This window comes from Molossus molossus, unplaced genomic scaffold, assembly GCF_014108415.1.
Source record: "Molossus molossus isolate mMolMol1 unplaced genomic scaffold, mMolMol1.p scaffold_m16_p_1, whole genome shotgun sequence".
Classification (NCBI taxonomy): Eukaryota; Metazoa; Chordata; class Mammalia; order Chiroptera; family Molossidae; genus Molossus; species Molossus molossus.
In genome coordinates, this window is record NW_023425344.1 from 239010674 (window position 1) to 239037172 (window position 26499).

General features: G+C 47.7%; 1 protein-coding gene across 1 annotated transcript in view; it reads right to left on the reverse strand.

Annotated features, from left to right (window-relative positions):
• Positions 1-7805: 7805 nt before the first annotated feature.
• PTPN21 (protein tyrosine phosphatase non-receptor type 21) overlaps positions 7806-26499 on the reverse strand; it is a 70472-nt gene continuing 51778 nt past the window's right edge. The window contains exons 13-19 of the mRNA XM_036276166.1: positions 20560-22001; positions 13904-14041; positions 12825-13046; positions 10244-10372; positions 9812-10046; positions 9227-9387; positions 7806-8104 (exon numbers count right to left, since the gene is read on the reverse strand). Of these exons, the coding sequence (XP_036132059.1) occupies positions 7976-8104; positions 9227-9387; positions 9812-10046; positions 10244-10372; positions 12825-13046; positions 13904-14041; positions 20560-22001 (2456 nt within the window). The 3' untranslated portion in view covers positions 7806-7975. The remainder of the gene's footprint in view (positions 8105-9226; positions 9388-9811; positions 10047-10243; positions 10373-12824; positions 13047-13903; positions 14042-20559; positions 22002-26499) is intronic.

Below are 26499 nucleotides of genomic sequence, written 5' to 3' on the forward strand. Positions count from 1 at the left end.
GTTGAGAATGAATGTATTTGTTCCTGAAGGGAGGGGAGGTTTAGCTAAAGGCCAGGTTATGGGGAAAAAGGCAAAAGTTTCCTCTTCTCTTTACACTCAGAAAGTAGATTTCCCATGTTGAAGGGAGACTGTACCAAATGGCTAGTTACATGACAATTTACTCATTTGCTCACATTTTAAATAATGTAAAATAAAATTAGCATCTTCCTGAGAAGCCTTACTTTTTATTTTTAGTCCTCACCTGAGGATATTTTTCTATTTATCATCATAAAGAGTGGGAGGGAGGAGAGAGGAGGAGAGGGACACATGGACTGGTTGCCTCCCACACGACCCAACCAGGGCCAGTGATGAACCACCACTGAGGCACATGCCCTTGACTAGAACTGAGCCTGTGACTCATTGGTCCCCTGGCAGACGCTCTACCGCTGAGCCAAGCCGGCCAGGGCTGAGAAGCCTTCATTTAACAAGCACATTTTTTTTTCCCAGTGAAGCCAATCAGAAAAGATCAGAGCAACTTTTATGGGGCAAGAGGACAACTTGCAAAGTAGATGAATTAGCTGTATGGTCACCAATAAATTACTTTACCCTGGGCCTTCCTTGGTTTAAGAGTTTGGACTAGATGATGCAAACATTTATTTTCTATCATTCTTAGGGTCTTTAGAAGTTAAAGTTGAAAAATGTACATCTAGAAGTAGAAACCCCTCCCCTATTTTTCCCTTGTGCTAGTCTAGTCGGGGAAAGCAACCTGCTACATTGATTCACACCTCATATTCACCTAGTTCTTTCAAGATCTTACAAACAGGTGAGTTTGCCATCAAGATTTTCCTGAGAGCAAATATATACTGTTTCATTGTTTTCTACTGCTGCCATAATGTTACCACAAACACAGTGGCGGGGGCGGGGGGGGGGGGGTTACCTTACCGTTCTAGAAGTCAAAAATCCTAAAATCAAGACGTTGCCTGGGCTGCATTCTTCTTGGAGGCCCAGGAGAGAATCTGCTCAGTGCCTTGTCCGGCTTCTAGAGGCTGCCTGCATCCCTCACCTGTGGTCCTGCCCGTCAAGTCCAGCTGTGTAGCATCTTCAACTCTCTCGCGCCTCCGCTTCTGTCGTCACACCTCTCCTCACGGTGGCCCTCCTGCCTCCCTCTTCCAAAGATCCTTGTGATGACTTCGGGCCCACCTAGAAAACCCAAGCCCATCTCCCCATCTCAAGGACCTTGGTTACACCTGCGAAGTCCCTTTTGCCACGTAAGATAACACGCACAGCTTCAGAGCCCTGGACATCTTTGGGGCCCATTATCTAGCCTACCACAACTGCAGTATCGTTAACCTAATAAAAATTGCCTAAACTGTAGTGCCTATCAGTTACAGCCTGGCTATGTAATGAATGCCAACTTAAGATCTATATTGAATATCTACAGCTTATTACATTACTAAAGGAGTGGTTCTCACACTTGAATGTATTGGAATCACCGGGAGAACTTGTTCAGGTAGATTTCTGGGCCTCATCCCCTTTGCTTCTGATTCAGAATTCCCAGATCTGGGATGGGCCTCAAGAATTTGCATTTCTAACAAGCTTCTAGCTGCTATTGCTGGTTGACAAACAACCCCACCAAAAAATGAAGTGGACATTCACGAGTAACAGTAAGTTTCTTTGCCTGGATGGCAGCGTGAGGAGCTCTGGCGACCTGCTGGGAAGTTGATGTTGGGAAGCACAAAATTTATTCTTCAAATATGTTCATTGTTCCACAGAGTCCTTAGCAAAGCTGGCTATTTTGGTAAGATGTATTCCAACTCTTAGGTGATTGATTACTGTGGAGATGTGTGATGACAGACTTGCAACTACTAAAAGAAATCTATTCTTAGCACATTATTTTTTAAAAACCCAAAGGGGAAATAGGACTAATTATACACCTCTTTGCAATAAGCTCTAGAATGAAAAAAATAAGAGGCGAAATAGCTATAATTGCACTATTATATTCACACACAAATCATATCTACATCATTTATTTTTATGGCAAAATAAACTATTATATATTCATTTCACATATATTCAGTCATTTAAACTTATTTGCCCAGTAAATATACACTTTTACAAACCAATGACAGTTTAAAAGAATTAAACTCTTGTGATTATACATTTTTACATTATTGATCATCAGACAGTAGCACATAAAATCACTTTTTGGACTGTAAAATAATGCTAGACAACTATAGTACCATTTTGAAAAGGTAGAATTCTCAGTGCAATGCTTGAATTAAAGGAAAAGTCTATTTCAATGGCCCAATACCAATCAACCTTTTGAGTAAGGTTTGACTGTGTATCCATTTCTTAAGCCTTAACATATTAACAAAATTTCCCCCTCTTCAGTGTGTTAGAAATTGAGTACACTGATAACTGTAGAATATCTCAATTATACAAGAAATTTAATTGCTTACTTTTAATATAGAATTTTAAAAAATATCTAATGTGAAGAGGGTCTGACATTAACGGGAACTTTTCAAAAACATTAAGAAGCATCCCTATATAATAACTATTTCAATTTCTCTATTGTGCCACAAAGCCAAATTATGCAAACAAAACCCATTGAGCTCCACCAATCTAAAAGTTGTTATAAATTATAGTATTATTTTTGGGTTTTTTTCCTTTCACTTTTTTAACTCATGTGGTTTAAGGGTTTTATATTGTTTTTCATTCTGTGTTCATTAAATGTTCTAGAAATAAGCTTGTCTCCTCTGGAGAATATTTAGCTTTTTTTCAGGCTATTTGTTGGACTGAACCATTACTGAACACGTATTATTCCAGTAAAGCTACAAGACCATTAGATCCTGTCAGGGGACTTAACTCTAAGATTGAAGTACTACATTTCAATAACTATTACTATTAAAAAAAAAAAAAAAAATGTCTCCTTCAGTGGTCCAATCATTTTAAGTGATTTCTAATAAACTTCTAGGGTAAAAGATTTGGACACTCTTAGCATTTATGATAGCAAGCTGACCTGCAATGTTTGCACTCTTATGAAAATGAGTGTCTGGGCTTATATTCCCCATTTATTTGTTCAGTTTTTCTCAGCTGCTACATGAGCAGACAGACGTGGAAAGCCAGTTATCATTAAATCTGTACTAGTTTCATCAATGTACCCAAAAACTGACAGATTCATGTGAGGACTAACCCAGATAATCCAACCCTCTGAGTTTCTTTGATAGTATAGACCTATTCCTAAGACTGAATACTGTTTGTTTTTTTTTCTTGACCACTGAAATCAAGTTCTGGTCTGTTTACACAGTTTAAAAACCACCCACCAGTTCAGTTGAAATTGCTCGTTAATTGCACTGGGATCGTGTACAGCAATGTAGTGGGAACACTACATCACAGACTCAGAGACACAGGACCTTAAAGATTTTAAATGGTCCTTTAATATGACACCACGAAGTCATTCATGGAAGTTAAGGGATAATGATCAAAAGATTTGCCTAATAATTCTCAAAAACTTGGAACAGTATGTCAGCCATACTGTTAGCTTTAGTTCACACACAATTATTCCTTTTTTATCATTCATTTGTAATTTATAATATTTATATAATTCATGTACCATTAAATTTATAATAGTAAAACAATTTAAAATCAGTATACGGTTCCTCTTTCCTAACCCATCAACATGTGAGAGAGTTTAGATTTACTCTAGTTTTTGAAAACTAAGCATCTCAATTTCTTAAATATATGGCGGTGGTTTAAACATCTTTGGAAATATGCTGTGCAGCCAGACCCTAATTCACATGTGTGTGACCTGGAGACACCCTTTACATGGAATGTCCGTCTTAGAACTGCGGCTTCTTCAGCTGGGCGCTGCAGACTTAGGCTTTCTTCTTGGCCCATCCTCCACTTCCCATTTCATGCTGGTGACATGCTGGGAACAGGAAAGGTAGGGGCTGTATTGCCAATCCATCCACCTTCACCCCTGCCCCACCTCTCAGCCAGTTTCCTAGGTGGCATCCCTGCTCACCTCATCGTGGTCCATTCTGTTCCTTACCCTTCATGTGCCACCCACGTTTCTGTAGCAAACAATGAGCTCTTCACTTAGGAACATCTTAGGTCTCTCATGCAACACTGTTCAATCTGCCTTCACTTGCTTGTTGAGGCTCAGTCCCCACTACCAAGCAGACACAGAGATCCCTTCTCTGACCTCACCACCAGGGAGCAGCAAGGAAAAAATTGCTGTAGATTTTTCTTGGAGGACCGATTATGGTGATTGGGTTCTGTACCACTGCTTGCCATTCACAGCCCTTGTAGTGAAAATAAGCTTTGGGAGGACAAACCAAGAAAGTTAATGCCCACTTAGAGTATTGTTCCTAAGGGGAAATATTACCAGATCTCAATAATTCAACAACCGTCTGAACTTTGAGATCATAATTTTTATTTGGGAACTGCCTGTAATAATATACAGATAATGATGCCATTTTAACAATCCAAGGACCTCTTTGCAAGTTTTCTAAAATTCTATCCACCCTCTCGAAACACAGACACGATTTTAAAAACTGGACTTTCTTGCTCCGTCACTGTGGCTCAGTGGATTGAGCATTGTCCCATTGACTGAGAGGTCCCGGTTCGAGTCCCAGTCAGGGCACATGCCCGAGTTTCGGGCTCGATCCCCAGTAGGGGGTGTGCAGGAGGCAGCCAATCGGTGTTTCTCTTTCTCCCTTCCTCTCTAAAAAATCAAGAAATACATATATTTTTTAAAAAGCTGGATTTTCTGAATTTTCCTCATTTTTCTCTAATTGTAGACATGAGGGTAAACAGAACCCTTATCTACAGGAATTTGAAAAACTCATGTTCTTTTGAGAAACACTTTCCCAGGCAAAATCCTAATGTACCAATTCCTTTGATTTTGAAATGTATTCCTCAGTGCAAAAAAGACCACCCTCCAATTTGGATTTTTTTAAAATAAACTTTAAACAGGGAAGAGATGTAAATTTTAGCTTGTTCCACAAGAAATCTTGATGGGACACAATTCCCCTAAATTTATAGCCCAAAGAATTCCTTTTTAAAAACATTTTTTAGTCTGATTTTTAAAATGATTTATAGTGAACAGTAATTCTTATTCCTATCTGTTCATGCAAATCTCCATTAAACCTCCACTTATGTTGAAGCTGACCTCCAGTTTTAGATTTTAATACATATAAAGTTTTATATAGAACATACATACTTAAATCTTAAGATTGTGAACATTAACACATCAGCCCATTTGAAATGAGTTTTCTTCTGCTGATGAAACCTTCGCAACAAAGTGCTGTCCTCTCTCAATCCTGCAACCTGACGCTCTCCTCCATGTCTCTGCCTAGACCTGGCTCTTTCTGGAAGATTCTAAGGAAGCGCCAGTACAGCTTGTTTTAATCCTGCCAAAAGGTTTCAAAGGCTAAATTCTAGGGCTTTCCGAATGCTTCACAGTAGGTGTTCCAGAAAAAAGTAATGATAATGACTGCAATGAACATTCCAAATGATGTTCTAAAAAGTACTTTCTGTGCTCAAAAGTACCCATTAGACTATTGCATCAAAAGATCCGCACTAATCAGGAAAAGTGACAGGAGAGATGTCAAAATGGATCACTGGAAAGCGCTGGTTTGTTACCTACTTGTTGTGGAAATGGCCATTTTGGTCATTTTTATTTGAAATTAATAATATTGAGGGACTAAAAGACATGAAGATACTGAAGCATTGCATCCGTTTGGCAGACAGTAACATCCCCAGTTCCAATTGGGGTAAACCATGAAATGTCGACGTTTTCAAGTTCACTCTTGAAAATCACATTATTTCAAAGTCTGTAATGTACACTTATTTTTATTCAGAAATACTTTCATATTCACTGACTGTAATTAAAAGTTTAAAATTTCAAAAGAGGCAAAAAATTACATGGTATCAGAAGCTATGTCAAACATGCAACATTGTCAGTGACATTTAAACTGCAATTCAGCCCTTGTAACTTTCTTAGAATCAAACTATTAGAACAGGAACACAAATATACCATATATTACTCTTTAGATTTTGTTTCACCATATGTTCTTGTCAGTGGGACACTTAAAAATGTTCAAACCAGACAGAAAAGCATTTTTTAAAAACCTACCATGGAAGAAAAAAGACCACCAGCAACACTCCTGTCTTTTCCACGGTGTGGAGAAGGGACATGTCACCCTAAGAGAAGTTTCCCCCATTCTTCCGCGGAGCTTTCTCAATATTTACACTTACGTCTATTTCTCTTCAAACAGGACTCTTAAAAACTGTTTTAGATTTAGAATTAATATTTTGTTCCTAAATGACAAATGTGCTCACTTTCAATATTCCTTTTCACCAGTATCTCCTCGATTTTCCTCTGAAGCGCCGCTTTCTGGGTAACTCGGCCCTTTATACAAAGGAAGCCTGTCAGGTGACATAGTCCGGGGTCACACTACTTTGGGAGTTAGCTTGGGGATGGAAACACCCCTGGGATATTGTGATTTGGGGAAATGGTCTGAGACTGGACACTCTGGAAGCCTGTAGTTTGGAGAAGCAGCCTCCGCAGAAAGGGACGCATCCTCACCAAGGTAGTGATGATTCTCATCTGCCCAACTCCCCCTGTGACGGGCCATCTAGCCTGGGCCAAAGGCGACACTCCCCTCCCCCAGTCAGCCTTGTGCTGGGGTGGGGGAGGGGTGACTCGGCAACCTCTGGCATCCCGCTGGGCTGTGCTTTCTGGATGAGGTGAAGCCACTGCTAACACTTCTTCCGACCAAGACTAAAGACAGCCTCCTCGAGGCCTCTGAATGGTTGTATGAACTGGACTTTGTTACAAAAGAACACAGGTTTAGGTGAAAGGACCCCAAGGGAGAGAGTGCGTCTCTGACACTGACAGGCCTCGACTATCCCGGGGTCCCTACCTCGGGGGATCAGCCCCCCACTCCCGAGCTGAGGACAGATAATACTGCGTTTTGTAAAGCAAAGCACCCCGCACCCCCACCCTGCGTTCACACTGCTCGCACCCTTGTCCTCGCCACCGCCCCCCTCAGCCCTGACCTCCGCGCAAACACCTCCACGGGGTGTTCTCGGTCATCTGTAAGCAACACACACGTTAAAACTCAGATTCGTTGTTTTTTAACAAAAAAGTGCTTAAACCCATCCTATGCAGTTTCACTTCATTTTCAACCAATAAAATCAAACTCATTTCGGTTTATGAATAATACTGAAAAAATAGTGAATCTGATTGTTCTCTTCCATTTTAAACCAGCCTCCGTTCCCAGCTTTCCCTTACCTGACTCGTGTCTGTACCTTGGTGAGTCGGACTCTTGTTCGGAAAAATATAGAAGGTACAAATAGATAGAATTTTTAGGATAAAAAATTTTCTGAATATAAAAATGCTTTCTAAATGTTTCAAAATAACACTTTTAGATCCTTCTTGTAGTTTGGATTTGGTAACTAAACTGTTAAGTACCCAAGGTTTTTAAAAAATATCAAAAGATAATAACATGGTTTTAAATACAAAGTTACAAAGGAACCACTCATATTTGTGGATTATCCCCACAGAAAGTTCAGTTTCTCAACAAGAAAACCCCAAATACTTTAGTAACAAAATAAAATTCCATTAGCAAAAACCTGTTTCAGATAGAAATCTATGTGTGTTAACGATTGCCCAAGTTGCCCAGCATCAGCTTCAGTAAAATACAGAACCGTCTAGAAAACAGTCTCCAAAAAGCGTGCGAGTCCTGCAGAGCGGACGGACCGGGCAGGGCCACGCCCTGTTCACAAAGGCCTCCTTCCAGGCGCCGACCTGACCCGGTGCAGTCCCCGCAGCTCCCGCTCCCTCTGCCGGTTCGAGCGCCGCACATCCCGGTGAGCGTTCTGCGTGGATGAGCGAGCGTCGAGGGAGCGCGCGAGTCCAGCAGGCCCTGTTCTGACTGTAAACGCTGCGATGGTCGATGGTCGGGTCCCCTTCAGCAGCTGCGGGAGCTTATATGAGCCTGGAGCTCTTCAGGAACTGGATGAGAACTCTGTACACGAAGGTGTACTGGATCAGGGTCTGCACCAGCATCATCCTCTGCTGCCTCAGCATGTCCAGCACCCGCGGGATGTCCAGCACCTAGATGGAAAGAAGCAGGGATGAGGCGAAAGCACTCGCCCGGGGAGAGAAAGGGGACAGGAGCGTTAGTGTCCTGGCACAAATCTGGTTAGGAGATGGACAACCTCCTAACTTATCTGCCTTGGCATCTTCTATAGAACAAACAAATGAAAAACCCAGGGGCCTTTGGCTCTGAGCAGCACCACGGCGGTCGGCACACAGCAGTCGGCAAGAACAAAGGCCGTGACAGAGGGCGAAAGGGGGCCGAGGAGAAGGTGGTCGCCCACCTTCCACTGAGGCGGTGTGACGTGAAAGCACCAGCCCTGGTCAGTGGAAGGAACACTGGAGAAACACTAGTCACGAGAACCCGAGGCACCCAAATCACATCTGGAGGTCTCAAGGGTTGCGTTTTGGAAGTGAGCTTAGCTGACCTACAGAATCATGAAGTTGCATTTAGAAAATTCAAGCTAATTACTGAGATGTTCAGGGCAAACACTGCCTGGCTAATTTCCGTGGCATGGATGTTACCATGGAGACAAAATGTGCTCCGTGGTCAGAAAACGGCGGACCATGACTGAAGCTCATGGTGGTGTCAACACTACTGATGGTTATTGTCTCTGTCTACTCTGTGTTGGTTTTACTAAAAATGCAAGTCAGGTTGGGAAGACCTCTTATGCTCAGCATCAACAGGTCCGCCAAATCTGGAAGAAAATGCTGGAAATCATGACCCGAGAGGTGCAGATAAATGACTTGAAAGACGTGGTCAATAAATTAACTCCACACAGCACTGGGAAAGACACCCAAGAGGGTTGCCAATCTATTCACTCCATGAAGTCTTTGTTGGAAAAGTCAAAATGCTGAAGGAGCCCAAGCCTGACCCGGGGAAACCCATGGAGCTGCCTGGAGGAGGCAGCAGTTCCGGGAGAGCTACTGGGGATGAGACAGGTGCTAACGCTGAACGAGCTGACGGACAGGAGCCCCCAGTCCGCGGATCTGTTAAAATTCAGACTTTTACTGGTGGCACAAAACAAAACAAAAAAACCCTACTTGTGGGGAAAAAACGAACTTCTTTCCGAAAGAGCTGTCAGATAAGTAGGTCTGTGTTTAGCCCACTTCTCGCCCAACCAAAAAAGGAAATAGCACCTCGTTGTGTTCCAGACAGGCGATCATGATCTCCGACAAAATGACGACGCCGGTTCTGCCCACGCCCGCACTGCAGTGGACCAGCAGCGGAGGGTTGGGGCTTTTTGGTTCACTCGTACTATTTGTGTGGCGCCGAACGGACTGGATCTCCTCCAGGTACGCTGTGAAGTATCAGTAAAATAGACAAATACTCAGGGTTTAAGGCACAGCACACAGACAGTCTTCACATTATGTCCACTGCTGGGGAGGGCTCCGGACGAGCACCGGGCGCCATCTGACGGAGCCCGTCCGCCCACGGCAGTGCGGTCGCGGGGATCCTGGGCTCCCATCTGGGCTCCCGCCTGGGCTCCCACTTCCTCCTCTACAGAGTGAATGCAGGAACGGCTCCTAAGACTCACAGCATTTTACTCACTACCAAGTTATACTTTAAAAACTTCCCCCAGCCTCCCCTAAACACTTAACATCTTTATTTTAAAACAGGCCCCAGGTTTATAGGAGACCACATAAAGGAGATATTTCAGGGACACGTCTTCCTCGCCCTGGCTGACCGCTCCAGCCCGCACTGTGCCGGGAGTGGACACTCACACAGAAACCCCTTGAGGTCCTCCGGGCAGCCGTGCTCCGGCCAGTCTGTGTACTGCAGATGCCAGACGGTCCTCTCCTGCCCCGTGAGCAGGTGCTTCATCTTCAAGCCCGTGGTGGCATAGCAGCCAGAGTCAGTGCGGAACCGGGTGGTGATCTTAAACCTTCCATAGGTGACCGTGTTGTGCCTGGAACCAAGGCGTGGCCAATACCTAAAGCTCTTCTCCCTTCCACCCTCCTGTTAAAGACAAGTCCACGGACAGTCAAAACACAACCCGAGGTCCCGCGATCCGCGCCCTCTCACACAGACGGCACGTCTGAGACTCCAAATCCCCCTCCCAACCGGCCTTTTCCTCCAAAGGTCAGGAGCCCACATGGGCAGCATCAGCTTTTCGTCTGAGGCTGCGGAAGCCAGCGGGAGGAGGGAGCACTCACCTCTTCAGCTGTCACCATCGCTATAATGGCGACTCCCTGTTCCCACACCATCTGCCAAAAGTCCTGACAGGTGTTCTGCAAGGGGCCCTGTGTGGCAATGTAATCCCATTCAATTCCACTGACAGAGACCTAAGACGAGAAAGGGTTAAACAAATGACTATGTAGGCCCTGGCTGGTTTGGCTGAGCGGTTAGAACGTCAGCCTGTGGACCAATGAGTTGCGGGTTCGGTTCCAGTCAAGGGCACGTACTTCGCTCTGGCCCTGGTTGGGTCGTTCGGGTGGCAGCCACTCGACGTGTCCCTTTCACGTCAATGTTTCTCTCTCCCTCTCTCTCCCTTCTACTCTATTTGAACTAAAATGGAAAAACGTCCTCAGGTGAGCATAAAAAAAAATGAATCTGTGTATATGTATAAGACTGAGTGTATACAGGCACGTACATACAGTTATTTGTGGTGATACTAAAACATGAACTAAATTATTCAGAATAAAGAAAGGCTTTCTCATCTTATTCTTTTTCCTTATTAGTACGATTTCCATCCCTGACATCTTTATAAACGGATGTACTACGAATTCACATGCTATTTTAACCTCTCTGAATCTCAGTTCTCATACTAACATAGGAGGTCACCTACCCCCACAGGGCGGGTCGGAACCAGGGGGCCGACACACGCGGTGTCTTGAACATAAGCAGTGCTCAGTGAGTGGCTGTCACTGCTGCTACGGTGCATCTCACAAAGCACAGTCAACAACACAGTGCCCCAAACTTCGGACACAATTTCCCCTCATGAAGAACTGAACACGCTGGAAGAAGTGTAGCAATTAAGCCAAAACCTAAGTTAAATGTCAGATTTCTAGGGGAAAATAACCTTCCTACTTAAGGAAGTCTCACCTCTGACCTTCTGAGTCAAGATCACCCTCCATAATGACTGACATTCAGTTTCCACTTAACGATTTAACCTCCTTGAGAACAGTCTAAAATAATCACTACTGTGGTCAGGAGACTTGGATTCAATGTCAGCTGCACTGACATGTACTGACCACAGTAACTTTTCTCCGTGCCCACCAAACGTAAAACCCTGTGCCAAGCACTGCTCTGCCCACGCTCCCCACAGCCACAGCTGCGTCCTCCCAGCCAGCGCCCGTGCAGGGGCAGGCGCCGCGGGGGGCTCCTGGTACACGGCAGACGAGAACTGGGGAGGAAGAGCCTGATGGGGAGCCTCGGGGAAGGTGTCAGCATCTCTTTATTCGTAGACACGCACCATGAGGTCCCACACTGGAGAGTCCGTCCAGCGGTTCTGAGCTCAGACTCCTCCCACCTCTGTCCAGCACCTCTGAAGATTCAGAACCAGAACTGCAGTGTCATTCCGTCCTCATCCACCCAAACGGGGGGGACTGGATGCGTTATTCTGAAGAACTGCCCGGTTTTCAGAGAGCGTGTGCCCATGTTAAGCAGCACGTGCGCCGATTCCTAGAGACCGTGGAGGGCTCGCCACTCACAGGCAGATGTCCGGGTCTCTGGAAGGCCTCACGTGCAAACACGCTCTCCTCAAGTCCACTTGCAAACTGAATAAAATGTGGGAGGCAGAAAACAACACCTGACCACGGATGCTTGCTCCTTGGTGCACTGGAGGGAAGCTTCTCCCTCCCACAGCGAGGCGCTGACCCTCGCCCACAGGAGCACAGCAGGTGAGGGAGAAGACAGCGTGGCCGCCTCTTCGCGCTCCCTGTCGTGAACCATCACTTTTTCTGTTTTAATGGATGTAATGTTACCCCAATTAAATTACATTATACTATTTCCCGGGGGGGGGGGGGAAGCAGCGCTGCTTCTTCAAAGAACAGAATAACGTTTAAGAGTGATTTCAGGGAGCATGCAAGGAGAAGAGATGGCGCCATCACAGGTTAAAGCTTTGGTGACAACACCAGGAGGAAAAAACCCAGACACATTCGTTACATAAAAATGCACATAGGTTCGTGAGGAAAAAATCAATTTGAGCTTATGAATTCTTTCAGGAGCCGCTGAAAGAAATCTTCAGATTCAGGAAAACAAAGTTCTGAGGTTGGGGAAGTACATGCTTCGAGTCCTGACACCACCAGGGGCAAAATGGTTGATTAGCCGGATGAAGCGAACGGGACCCTGGCGGTTGATCAACACTTCCTACCCAGCCCCGGTGTAGGGATTTCCCAGCTTGTGACATAAAATCGTTTCTTGCAGTGGTTCAAAGCTAGGGTGTCCCTCGAATATGAACACGAGGGTAATCCTAGCAGTCTTGTTGTTGCCCTCAGAACGCATGTCCTGCCCTGGCCAGTTTGGCTCAGCGGTTAGAGCGTCGGCCTGCGGTCCGGAGAGACCCGGGTTCAGTTCCCGCTAAGGGCACATACTTCGGTTGCAGTTTGTCCCCGGCCCTGGTTGGTCGTGCGGTGGCAGCCACTCGATGTGTCCCTTCACGTCGATGTTTCTCTCTCCCTCTCCCTTCCTCTCTCTCCCTCCCACTCTATCTGTACAAAAAATGGAAAAATATCCTCGGGTGAGGATAACAAAAAAAAGAACGCATGTCCCGCTTACCCCGGCTGTCCCTCTCACCTTAATGTGGGACGCGTTGATGTAACCGGTGTTGTTTTCTTTGGTCGGGACCAACTCCACCCTGGCATTGTCGTAGGGAAGCACATCTTGGAATCGGTTTCTTTCTGCATTTTCGGGGAGTCGCGCTGTGGAGCACTCCCCATCAACGAGCCGTTTCTTGAGAATCCTTTCATACTCTGTGAACACCATTCCCTGTTCTAACCGCTGTTCCAGAATTTTACACTGCAAAACAGGACAGGTGGGACAAGATGAAGCGATCCATGCCACAGATGCAGTTCCCTGTACCTCGGAAATCTCTCGTTTCAGGTCTAGCATTACCTAATGTTGGAAATTCTTGGTGAGACCAAAGCTGAATTTTTACCAAGCCGTAACAACAACAAATGAAATCATCTCATTGGTGAGAAATCAAGGCAAAGTTCAGTTTAAAGTAAAAAAAAAAAAAAAAAAGGCTAAAGCAATTTTGAATTCATTTTCTCTAAATTTATGGTCAGTTTTGTGATCCCTATGAAACATAAAATTCTCCTGGAGAATAGTAAACCCTAGAGTAGGATAATCAATTTCAACATCTATGAACGAACGTTTCCATCTTATAATATATAATTATGTAAAAAACTGAGAACAGCAGTAAACATGGGAAACCATCTCCGGGATCCAGTGGTGAGCAAGCTAATTTTTGCTTAGCGTAATTCATGCCTGTCTTGGGCACAAAGGAAGTTTTGAAACAAGTTGGTAACCCCTGGCTGTTGAGATAAGTTTTCAGTGAAATGAATGCAACATCTGCTCTCCCTCCTGGGTGCACTCATGCGCGTTTGCAGACTTGCTCTCACTTTAAGGCCATCAAACACCACAACTGCCACAGATGGCTGGAAGAAGGTAAAGAACGTTCAAGAAAAAAAAAAGAAGAAGAAGAAGAAGAAGAACATTCTAGTCTGAAATGATCTGTTCAGACATTAGCTCTAAATCTGCCCCAATTCTGAGATCCAGATTACAAATTCCTTACCACTCAGCTGGGATTCCCGAATGTGTCGGAAATCCACTGACTCTCGGGAAGCAGCTGGCAGCCCACGTCCCATACGTACCCTCTCATCATTGGTGGCTCTGGCCGACACATCCTTCCCCTCATCGGGCAGCGGCAGGCGAGACAGGGAGAGTCCATTCAGGGCAGCCAGTTTGAGAGGACCGATTTTTTTTGCATCTACTCGGCTCTTTTTCATTCCCTACAAGAATATTGATATGTATATATGAAATATACACAAATACAACCTTTAAAATCTTCAAAAAAGGGCTGAAGACTGGAAGCAGAGGAGAAATCACACTCCTTCACACACCGGCACACACAGCTGTTTGACACACATTAGGAGGACGGGTTCCTCTCGAGGCGGGAGCCCTGATTCGTCTTCCAGATAGGAGGTTTTGAAATGCAGCTGGTTTCAGGGCTCTGTTGTAATAAGAGGTGAGGCTGCAGGCAGACAGCATTCCTGTGCAGAGCTCCCAGCTTCAAAACATGGCACACCAAAAAGTCAGCTGGGTCCACAAAAAGGGTTTCAAATGCAATTACTCAATTGCAAGAAGCTTTGGTAATTCATTATTTTGCCATTGACTTTTTTTTTTTTTAGATAGAGTGGGAGGGAAGGAGAGAGAGAGAGAAACATTGATGTGAGAGAGATCAATTGGTTGCCTCCAGCACCACCCTGACCAGGGCCGGGGATCAAACCTGCAACCAAGGTACGGGTCCTTGACCAGAAATTGCACCCACGACACTCTTTTAGGCCAAAGCTCTAATGGCTGAGCCAAACTGGCCAGGGCAGCTCTGGTAATTTTAAAAATATATAAATTCGGCCCTGGCCAGTTTGGCTCAGCGGTTAGAGTGTCGGCCTGCAGTCCTGAGAGACCAGGGTTCGGTTCCCGCTAAGGGCGCATACCTCGGTTGCAGTTTGTCCCCGGCCCTGGTCGGTTGTGCAGGTGGCAGCCACTCGATGTGTTCCTTCCACATCGATGTTTCTCTCTCTCTCTGTTCCTCTCTCTCCCTCCCACTCTACCTGAACAAAAAATGGAAAAATGTCCTCGGGTGAGGATAAAAAAATATATATATAATACATGTATATATATATATATGTATACACATATATATATAAATATATTATATATATATATATAAATAAATTCGGCCCTGGCCAGTTTGCTAAGTGGTTAGAGCGTCAACCCGTGGACCAGATTCAGTTCCCACTAAGGGCACGTACCTCGGTTGCAGTTTGTCCCCGACCCTGGTTGGGGTCGTGTGAATGGCAGCCACTCGATGTTTCTCTCTCACATCAATGTTTCTCTCTCTCTCTTCCTCTCTCTCTTCCTCCCTCTCTCCCTCCCACTCTATCTGAAGATAAATGCAAAAGTGTCCTTGGGTAAGGATAAAAAATAAATAAAAATATATAAATTAGTTCTATAAATCACTCTGAAAAATAAACTGTTTCCTGTGGTAGCTCTGTCCTGTTCTGCAGTATGTGACCTGGACTGGATCACCACACCTCAGAACCACGTTTTCAAACCAGGAAAATCAAACAGGGTTGAAATCTACACCTTGCTGCCAGGAAGACCAGGTATGATAGAACACATCAACAGAAGCTGTCTCCTGAGAACAGGTGTTCCTAAACTTACTAATAAAGCAAATGAGTTTCTTCTATAAGGCAAATAAGCCTAAGAATGCTAACTTTCCTTGGATATTCTACACCTCCTTGGAAGCCATAATGATTGCAACAACATTAGCCCCAATTTAAAAGAAATGGTTTTCTGCCCAGCCAGTATAGCTCAGTGGTTGAGCATCGACCCATGCACCAAGGGGTCACGGATTCAGTTCCAAGTCAGGGCACATGCCCAGGTTGTGGGCTAAATCCCCAGTGTGGGGCATGCAGGAGGCGGCCCATCGATGTTCTCTCTCATCAATGTTTCTATCTCTCTCCCTCTCCCTTCCTCTCTCTCTAAAAATCAATCAATAAAAAATAAATAAAAATTTAAAAAGTAATGTTTTTCTCAGTTCTCATAAATAAAACCAGCTCTACCTGCTTGGGAGGGAGAGAGGGATAGGGAGACAGGAACAGAGGGAGTGAGGGAGGCTAAAAGGTTCCCGTGCAGGCGAAAATGCCATGATTCCGAACGTGAGCAAAAGGCTGGTATGCTGACCAACGTCTAGCAACCGGCTCTCTGGCGGGGGAAGTTCTGATTTGTCAAGTTTGCCAATTTCCATGGTGCAAATAACCCCACCATGGACAATTTCAAACTGCCACAGTAACGTCACCTGAATCACAAGGGTCCTGAAGATCCAACAATCAGTGCTGCCAGCCAGGACGGGGCGGCTCCAAGGCGCAGCCGGGATACCGGAGGGAGCCGATGGGCTCCAAGGTCAGTTACAATCCGGTGTTTTCAAACATCCAGTCAAATGCAGCCTCACATACCCTTTCCTTAGCCCTCAGTGTACAAGCACATGGTTTTAAATGCACAACCTGCAGAGTGATTTCTTACATGAGAACCACCACACAGCACTAAGGGTGCGACAGGAAAGTCTGCACGAAGCTGCGTGAGCACTGAAACCAGTCCACCTTTTCCAGATAGCAATCAGGTCCCTGGAGGTGGAGACGGGTGGAGAATTCTAAAATATGTCTGCTTGTCTGCAATTTATTTCACTGTTTTCAATACTAAATCTCTATAACCTCAATTCACATTGGTATGTGAACAGTTTCTTTGTTGTGATAGTTAAACAATACAATGGCAACAGGGCTGAGCACTTCAATTCTTGGGAAGCCAGTAAGTTAGATGTGTGATGCAATATTACAGCACTAAGTGCAATCTGAGCACTTTCTATGCAACAGGCCCTCACGTGATCCCCCAACTACTCTCAGGGGGCATCTTCCTTGACAAAAGAAAAAGCTAAGTCAGGGAGTAACGATCTTGCCCAAGGTCACACAGCTGCCTCGTCATATAGAGAGAAATGGCAATTAGTGTCAAAATAGTAAATACCGCCTTTCATTAAAACCAGTTAGGCTGTGCCATTTGACCCAGTGATCCACTTCTAGGACTAGACCCTAAGAAACCTGAAACACCAATCAGAAAGAATATATGTACCCCTATGTTCATAGCAGCACTATTTACAATAGCTAACATCTGGAAACAACCCAAGTGTCCATCAGTAGATGAGTGGATTAAAAAGCTGTGGTACATGTACATAATGGAATACTATGCAGCTGTAAGAAAGAAAGATCTCTTATCCTTTGAGATGGCATGGAAGGACCTGGAGAGTATTATGCTAAGTGAAACAAGCCAAGCAGAGAAAAGACAAATATCACATGATCTCACTTATCTGTGGAATATAATGAACTAAACAAACTGCCGAACAAAATTAACCCAGCCCTGGCCAGTTTGGCTCAGTGGTTGGAGCATTAGCCTGCAGACCAGAGAGTCCCAGGTTCAGTTCCTGCTAGGGGCACGTACCAAAAAAAAAAATTAACCCAGAGACATGGAGGTGGGGTACAGACTGACAAGCCTCAGAGGAGGAGGGGTTTGTGGGGGAAGAGATAAACCATAGAACTTACAGGCATGTATGTATGACCAATGAACATAGACAACAAAGCTGGGAATGGGGGGAGCGGAGGAGGGTGTTGATGGGGGGGGGGAATGAGAAACATCTTTAACAAAAACAAATTAATAAATAAAAAATTTAAAAAGACAAGTTTAAAAAAATAAAACCACTGAGGCTGCATCATGGGACTCAGGAGCATTTTTCATGCCTGTCCTTGTGAAGGACTTAACACAATGCCACAGCAGGCAAAGCAAAGATGACTGTCCCCATGTGACAGACGGAGAAGCTGAGGTTCTCGTGCATGAAGGGCCCGGCTCACTGAACAGAGAACTAATGAAACAGGCAGACTCTAGCCCCAGCCAGGTGGCTCAGTTGGTTGGAGTGTCATCCTGTACACCAATAAGGTTTCAGGTTCGATTCCCAGTCAGGGTGGATATGGGAGGCAACCCATAGATGTTTCTCTCTCTCTCTCTCTCTTCCCCCCGCTTCTTCCTCTCTAAAATCTATAAACATATCCTCAGGTGAGGATTTAAAAAAAAAAAAGAAAAAAGGCAGGGTCTAGACTCAGACCCAGTTTTTCCACTCACAGGTCCTGCACCTTCCCCTGGCCACAGCTCCCACGCACATTCTTTGAGTAAGGAGAATCCCTTATGGGAAAAGGAGGGGAACAAAAGCATAAGCCAATCACATAGTTTTATTATTACTACTGTAGGTTTTAAAAGTCAATGAAGGAGACAATTTGTGTGTATGGTTTTTTAATATTTTTTTTTATTGATTTTTTTAGAGAGGAAGGGAGAGAGAGAGAAACATCATTGTGAGAGAAACACATCACTCGGCTGCCTCCTGCACGCCCCCTACTGGGGATTGAGCATGTGCTCTGACCAGGAATCGAACTGGGACCTCTCAATCCAGGGAAAGACGCTCAATCCACTGAGCCACACCAGCTGAGCGAAAATTTGTATTGTTAGAGAACCAAATTGGTCAATGTCTTCAGATTTAGCAGCACTTGCTAGGCCCGCCAGTGGACTGAGTGTCCTCCCATGGACTGAGAGGTCCCAGTTGGATTCCTGGTCGGGACACATGCCGGGTTTCAGGCTCAATCCCCAGTAAGGGGCAAGCAGAAAGCAGCCAATCGAAGTGTCTCTCTCACATCAATGTCTCTATCTCTCTCTCCCTTCCTCTCTCTCTCTCTTAAAAAAAAAAAATCAATAAAAACATATTTTTAAAAATGCACAGGGAGCCCAGCAGGTGTGGATCAATGGCTAAGCGTCAACCCATGGACCAAGAGGTCACTGGTTAGATTCCCAGTCAGGGCACAAGCCTGGGTTGCAGGCTTGATCCCCAATAGGGGGCATGCAGGAGGCAGCCCATCGATGTTTCTATCTCTTCCTCCCTCTCACTTCCTGTCTCTCTAAAAATAAATAACGTATTTAAAAGAAATTTTAAAATGCACAGGGACAAGAGACTTGAATAGTGGACCACACTCAACACAAGTATCGTCTAGGAAAAAGGCTCAGGTCACATGAAAATGGTGAGGAGATTATGAAAGAGCCCGTCCAGCGGGCTCAGGGGCTCCAGCAGAGCTACCTGGAGGACCCATCCACACCTGTCCCCCCGGAGTCACTGATTATGAGCCCACACCTTCGGCCAGCCCGAGACACTGGCCTTTATTGTGCAGGTGGGCGAGTCGAAATTTAAAAATTTTGTCCCCTCAAAAAAATTAAAAGTAAACTTAAAATTAAAACCCAAAATTCATTAAAAGAAAATACATTTAAGTCCATAACACTATTGTAAACAGTTTTAGTTCATGGATATTTATGTTTCATAAGCACAATGAACACTGTGTGGATTTTTTCCTACTTATGAAGATATTTATAGCATCTCGGAGGACTTAAACTGCAAGGCCAGAGCCACACTTGCGAGGGGCCCTCAAGTCTGAGCTCTCAGTCTAGCGGCGTTGAGGGGACCTGGCTGCCAGGACACTGGGAGCAGTGGGGACAGACGGACTGGTCAGCAGATCACTTCAGGTGGGCCGGAGCGCAGGGCAGGGGGAGTGGCGGCCGAGCCAAGAGGAGCGGGGGCCTGAGCGATGCAGCAAGGCAACTTAGAGTGGACACGCTGACACAACAAGGCCACGAATGCTTAGCCACAGCTTGGGGACTCAACGTTAAAAGGTTTCAGTGGAAAGACAGAGAATAGGAAGGCTTAGATAAGCAATTAGTACTTAACAAAATGTTATACACAATATAACTGGATGGAGAACAGTGTAGCAGATAAGAGAACAGGTTGCAGAGATACACATGGGTTTAAAATTCCAGTCCAGTCCCTCACGGCTGTGTGACCTTGGGAAAGTAACTTAATATCTCGGAGACCACTTCCCCATCTCGGAACAATAGGACTACTGTAAATCAACAAGCTAGGCAGAGCTCGGTGACCTGAAAACAGCAGCCAGAGATGAGGATAATCCTGCTCTTTCATATTTCACTTTCAATCGGTAAGATGTGCTTAATCGGTTCGTGGTCATTTATTACACTGACTATTAAAGAGCTGCATCTCCCACCAGGGACCTTCCTCGGGCTCTCAGTTCATTTCATCTTTCTTTCAAAGAGACCTGGCTCTTTCCTGACAAAGTGCCACCTCCCCAGCTCCAGGATCCTGCTCCAGCCCTCAGGGCTCAGGGCCAACATCTGAAGCTGTATCCACACGGCCAGCATAAGGACCCGGGGATGCTGCTCTCAGACACCCCACCAGCAAACCAGCAAACGGCACATCGGCCCTGGGCTGCAGCGGCTCTGGGACGGTTCACAGGCGGCTGACAAAGCATCTGGGCTCCAGTCGGGAAAGCTTAACTTCCTTTTCATTCACGCTGCCTTGTTGAAACATTGCATTCATTCTTTCTACTCCATTCCACAGGGCTTCCAACATTCACTTTCTCTGATTTTCTCTAGAAAACCCACTAACATCTAATCAATCTCTATTACTTCTATAGATAATCAAACTCAAATAGGTTCCCAATAAGACAACAATACAGTAAAGGAGGGAGAGGGGGGAAAAAATGTTAAAAGAAAAGCTGGAAACGTCAGAAGTAACGAGTCAAGGAAAAGGCTCCAGGAGCGTGGACAGTGTGGAGAGGACAGGCTGGGGCACACCCGCACCCTGAACACTTACCCCTAACGGCGGAAGTCCCTCAACAATGTTCTTCTTTCCCGAGAGGAGGTCGGACACCGGCCTCTTCTTCAGAGAATCCCTCCTGGCCCGGTACCTCCCCGACGTGGTGAGGTCAGACTCGGACATGGAGGGTGTCAGCAGCCCGTCTCTCCTGGGCCGCTGGGCTTCCACCAGCACATGCACCGGGCTGCCCGCCCTCCCCCTCCTCTCGGCCTCTGCGACATGGGACTTGGGCTCCAGGATGTGCAGAGGGCCCACGCCTGGAGTGACCGAGGCACAGGAGTAGCCCGTCTGCGGCTCTTGGGAGTAACTGCCCCGGGGGTCACGTGCCTGTGGGGAGAGCACGGCTGGTGCTTTGCTCTCCTCCTCAAAGCCCTCCTCCTCCTCACTGCTGTGGATCAGCATGGTGGCATCCGAGAGGGACTTGTTGTGACCGTATCTCAGGCCCTCCTGCTCGGCCGTCTCTCCTCGTTTTGCTCTCTCAGTGAAGACATTTGGCTGGGAGCCTGCTGAGCTAGCCCGAGGGGCCACGTCTGCGGCCGAGGCCGACATGGTCCTCTCCTTGAGCCTCAGGCCTTCGAAGCTGTGAGTCAGGCCCGCGATCTCGATGCTGTTCCTCTTCTGCAAGTGAGCATGCCGGGCTGCGGTGAGGGGCTCGCTGACCTCCTGCAGCGAGTGGGCCACCGGCAGGCTGTCCTCCTGGAACGTCTGGACCGAGTGATGGACTCGCCGGGTGATGAGATCCGGGTTGCTGCTGCTGATGTAGAGGTGGCGGGACAGGTCCGGGGTGCTGTTGGCGGGCCTCGGGTAAGGGTAGGGTGGGGGTGGGCGGTACACCTGAGTTTTCATGATGTTTGGGGCTGGGTAATCCTGGGCCTGGAGCTGCACGTTGGTCAGCTCGGGAACACTGACGGCGCCCACCACGGGCCGCCTCTCCGTGGGGTAGGGGTAAGGAGACTGGCTGTGGAAACTGTAATTCAGACTGAACGGACAGTGGGCCGACTGGGGGGAGGTGAAGTGGGCATGCTCCCGGATCTCAGGCTGGCTGTAGACCAGCGCGTCGGGCCTGCTGTAGGCGTACGAGTTGCCGATGCTGAGGTTTCTCAGCGAGTGGCTCTGCCTCTCCGCGTGGACCATCCCCCTGTTGAGCTGCTTCATCACAGTCTCGTAATCTGGGGTCGGGCGGTAAGACGGGGGTATCAGCGCACTGTGCCGATGCGAGGGGATGTAGTCGGGTCTCATGACGTCGCTCCCGGTGATGCTGGGGTTGGAGGACATGGGCGAGGGCTGCGGGAAGGGCTGCGGGTTGTTTAGGGAGCTCGTGCTGTGTGCGCTGTAGACACTGCCGTTCCGGATTCGGCCGCTGAGGTCGATCTGGGCTCGATCCAAACTCGTCTGAGAATGACAGTAGTACCCGTTCTGGTTCGTCACAAACAGGTTATCTGGGGTGGGGAGGGGGACATTTAAAATATGTTTTAGAATGAGATTTTTTTTTTTAATGTGCTAAATTGGACTAATTACTGCAAATATTGAGAGAGGTCTTGAATGCTGACGACATATTCATAAAAAGCATGCTGAAATGACCTGGCCTTCCCCACTCGCTCTGTGGGGCCCCAGGCAGGTCATTTCCAGGGAACTCGACATCCCCATCTGCAGAGTGGGGACGGCCCTGCTCTGAGGACGGTGCTCATGACCCAGCCAAGATGAGCTCAATCTTAGTCCAATACTAAAAGCCCAATTGTAACACAAAACACTGTCTTTTTCTGAAAGTCAAAAACATGTTTCACTAGAGAGATGAAACAGCCCTGGCTGGTTTGGCTCAGCGGTTAGAGCGTTGGTCTGCGGTCTGGAGAGATGAAACAGACCTGCCGGAACTCTGGGGAGGGACAGGCAGAGACAGCACAGCACGGGAGGCCACCAACCCTGCTTCATGCTCGTCCTTAAATGGAACCGGAGCGTGTCTGTACAGGCTCTTCCGAATGAGCACAAAAGGGCAGCCGTTCAGCCAAACCCAAGCTTCTCCAGGTCCACCAGTGTCACCAGTAGCTGTACGAGGGGCCAGGAGCCAGAAGAACCACGCTGACTTGGCCACACCTGCACCCTGCTCCAGCCCCCACGCTTCAGCAAGACTGGGGTCCACAGAGAGACTCAGGCGCGCAGTCCAATCGACAGAGGCGACCTGTGTGTGTGCCTGTCCGGGGCGGGAAGAGGCATGCTTCCGCCAGCCCATCTGTGTCCACGTGAAACCAGTAAAGCTGATCTCCAACACTTCAAGGTGAGCAGCAGTGAAGTGCGTCCGAGCACAGCCTTTGAAAGGCTAAGAGCTGCCTATAAAGTGACTACACCACACACAGTCCAGTGTCCGGGCTCCGTTCTGGTGGCACTCAGCCACAAGGACACAGGACCCAGATGCACCATCGTGTTCTTACTGCGGATGCCCGATGCTTCTTGCCCCGGGACTCTTCCCACACCTGGAACACGTGCAATCGGAGTCGGGAGCCTCCTCTTCTCTGTGCCGGCAGCGCTCAGGCCCTCGCGGCAGCCTGTCTGGACGAGCACCACCCCACCCCCCGCTCTCCCTGCCTCCAGGCTCCTCTGTGCACCCCACAGACATCCATTTGTGAGCCCGCGTGTGTAAAACACTTTGCTAAGAGCTGACGGGGGGATGACTGGAGTCCAGTCAAGTAGAAGGGCCGTGTTGATGGGGACAGAGAAGAGGAGATCAAGGACCACCTCACAGAAGATGCGGCCTTGGAGGCCTTAAGGGATGGGGGCGAGGGGGAGGCACACCCAGCTTTCGCCAGTAGCGGGTCCGCGTCCGAGCGCACACAGGGTTATGCTGCCTCACCTCTGGCGCCCAGGCATCGCCAGGGACTAGAGATGGTCAGGGGAACACGAGCACAGGTTGACAACCAGCTTCCATGCTCTCCTCCCCTGCCTTCCTGGCCAGCAGCATTCCCGACGGAAGCAGGGGCCTCCGGCCAGTGCAGGAAGGCCAGGTACCTAGCAAGAAGTAACCTCACCTGTGTGAGCCATGGAGCACTTAGAACTGCTTGTTCCCACAGCACAACCCATCCCATCCCGACCGGGCGAGCATGTGGGCGGGAGGGGCCGGGGGACAAGGGCATTTGGGTGACAGCAGCAAGGGCCAAGCGGAGACCCTCCCAAGGCCACGCTCAGTGTGGCTGGGCCTCAGGTAGCTGGAGAGGAGTCAGGAACGGTGAAAATAAGACTGGAAAAGCAGCACGAGGGAGTGTCGTGGGGTGAACACCAGGCAAGGGAAGGCCATCAGGGAGCTGTGACGAGCCTGGGAGACTGGACACTGAAGGTGTCAGCGCCTGGGACATGAGCGGTGGTGAGAGGTTTAGAAAGAAGCGGACTGCTTCAGGTTCAGGGGGAGGAGGAAGAAGAAGAGATATTATTATTATATGAAGTTAGAGGCCATAGGATTTTGGTTGTTGCTGTTAATCCTCACCCAAGGATATTTTTCCATTGATTTTTTTTTAGATACAGCGGGAGGAAGGGAGGAAGAGAGACAAAGAGAAACATTAATGTGAAACACATCCAACCAGGGCTGGGGGTTGACTCTGTAACCCAGGTCCATGCCCTTGACCAGGAATTGAACCCATGATCTCCGGTCCGCGGGCCGGCGCTCTAACCACTGAGCTGAACCAGCCAGGGCAGAGGCCATAGGATTTGTAACTGACTGCAAGTTGAGGGCAGAAAAGAAAAATTACATGCAGTTTGGAATCCAAGCAACCAGGAGAGGGACTTCACGGTAAAGATGCAGGAACGTGGGAAAGGGATCAAATTTGGTACTTCAGTCAATGCTCAGCAAGTGTGATAGCCAGTAATACTGCTGAGTGCTTATCACAGCCAGGCCCTCTGCTGGGACCGGACCCGCCGCAGCTCCCCGCCTGCATGGCCATAGCAGGCCTGGAACCGTGAGGATCGAACCCGCCTCAGCTCCCCACCTGCATGGCCATAGCAGGCCTGGAACCATGAGGATCGGACCCCCTGCAGCTCCCCGCCTGCATGGCCACCAGCAGGCCTGGAACCGTGAGGATCGGACCCGCCGCAGCTCCCCGCCTGCATGGCCACCGGCAGGCCTGGAACCGTGAGGATCGGACCCCCTGCAGCTCCCCGCCTGCATGGCCACCAGCAGGCCTGGAACCGTGAGGATCGGACCCGCCGCAGCTCCCCACCTGCATGGCCATAGCAGGCCTGGAACCGTGAGGATCGGACCCCCTGCAGCTCCCCGCCTGCATGGCCACCAGCAGGCCTGGAACCGTGGGGCTGGCGCACAGGTGTGAGGAAGAGGTGGGAAGTACAGATCGGGTGCTCATCCTTGGTGAAATCTGAAACGTGGACGAGCCTGCACAGGGAGGAGGCCACAAGGGACAGACATCGGAGCGGTGTACACTGACGGTGCAGGAGGAGGGCGAAGGCAGCACCCCGAGATTTTCCAGGAAAATCTGGACGCTGGACGCTGACAGTACGGAGGATGTGTGGGTGCTGGGGGCCCAGGGGTGTTGAGCAGAGGGGGAGTAAACGGGTAAGCAACCAGCAGCAGCACACAGGCATCCCTCAGAAGAAGGGGATGAAAAAGGAAAGGGAAAAAAATCAAACCGTGGTTGGAAGAGAGAAGAGACGAAAAAATATTGGCATGTTTGTGGACCCAAGAAAAGAAATGAGTAGGAAGGAAACACTAACAACTCGAAGTGAAGAGCCTCTTCCCAGGAGTACGAGGGCAGGTCCCCAACCCGGCGAGGGTAGGGTGCGAGGAGAGGACAGTGAGAGGAAAATCATCCCAAGGTGGACACGCCCCGAGTCCACACCCCAAAGCGCTGCTCCCCTACTGCCACCTCAGGGCGCGGAAATTCTCGTCTTTACCACCCAGCCCGGCACAAGGGCACAAGCGTTTCCGTCCACCCACCTCTGTCCCCTCGGGCATCAGTCCTGCTCCGTGTGAACTCACTGGACCACTTTCCTCCCCAAACACCCTTCTCCTCACGCTGTGCTCCCAAACCAGCAGTGGCAGGTACCCCCCCGCCTGAGGCCCAGAAAGCCCTTTTCAATCTCCCCAACGCGAGGAGACTCATTCTTCCACTGAACAGCACAGAGCTCCTTGCTCTCGCTCATCAAAACAAGCATGTTCTCTTTGTACTGAAGTTAGTTGTGTACTTGTCTTATCCCCAGCTCTTAGATTCTAAGCTTAAGATGTGGAATGACTTCTCTGCTCAAGTTCCTTGGCCTCTACAGTAGATCCTTGTGGGCAAAGGAGAGAGTAAATGTTCAATGGATGCTTGAGATTCGGCTTTGGAAGCACTTTCTTAAACACAGCTCCCTATACTAATCAAGTGAAAAAGAGAAATAAATTTCAACAAGTGAAATGTTGAAACCTCCGCAACGGCAAGGCCTCAGGCAGGGAAAACAGGGTGCACCTGAGACGTCGGGCACCGGAAAGCGAGGACTCAGAGAAAGCTAACGGCGGGGCATTAACAGGACATCACAGCAACCCAGTGGCCGAGGAGCCAAGGGGCCAGCTCGGGATCACGTGAGCATCAAAATGTAACACATATGATCCAGCGATTCTTCTTCTGGGTATCTACAAAAATATATGAAAATACTAATTCATGGAGATATACCTGCACTCTATGTCCACAGCAGCATTATTTACAATAGCCAAGACATGGAAACAACCTAAGTGTCCACTGATGTATGAATGGACAGAGAACAGGTGGTACAAATGCACAATGGAATACTACTCAGCCATAAAAAGAATAAAGTATGACCATATGTGGCAACATGAATGAATCTTGAGGGTATTATGCTAAGAGAAGTCAGTCAGAAAAGGATAAAAGCCATCTGATTTCACTCTTCTGTGGAATATAAAACAAAGGAACATACAAACTAAAAAAAACAAACTCACAGATATAG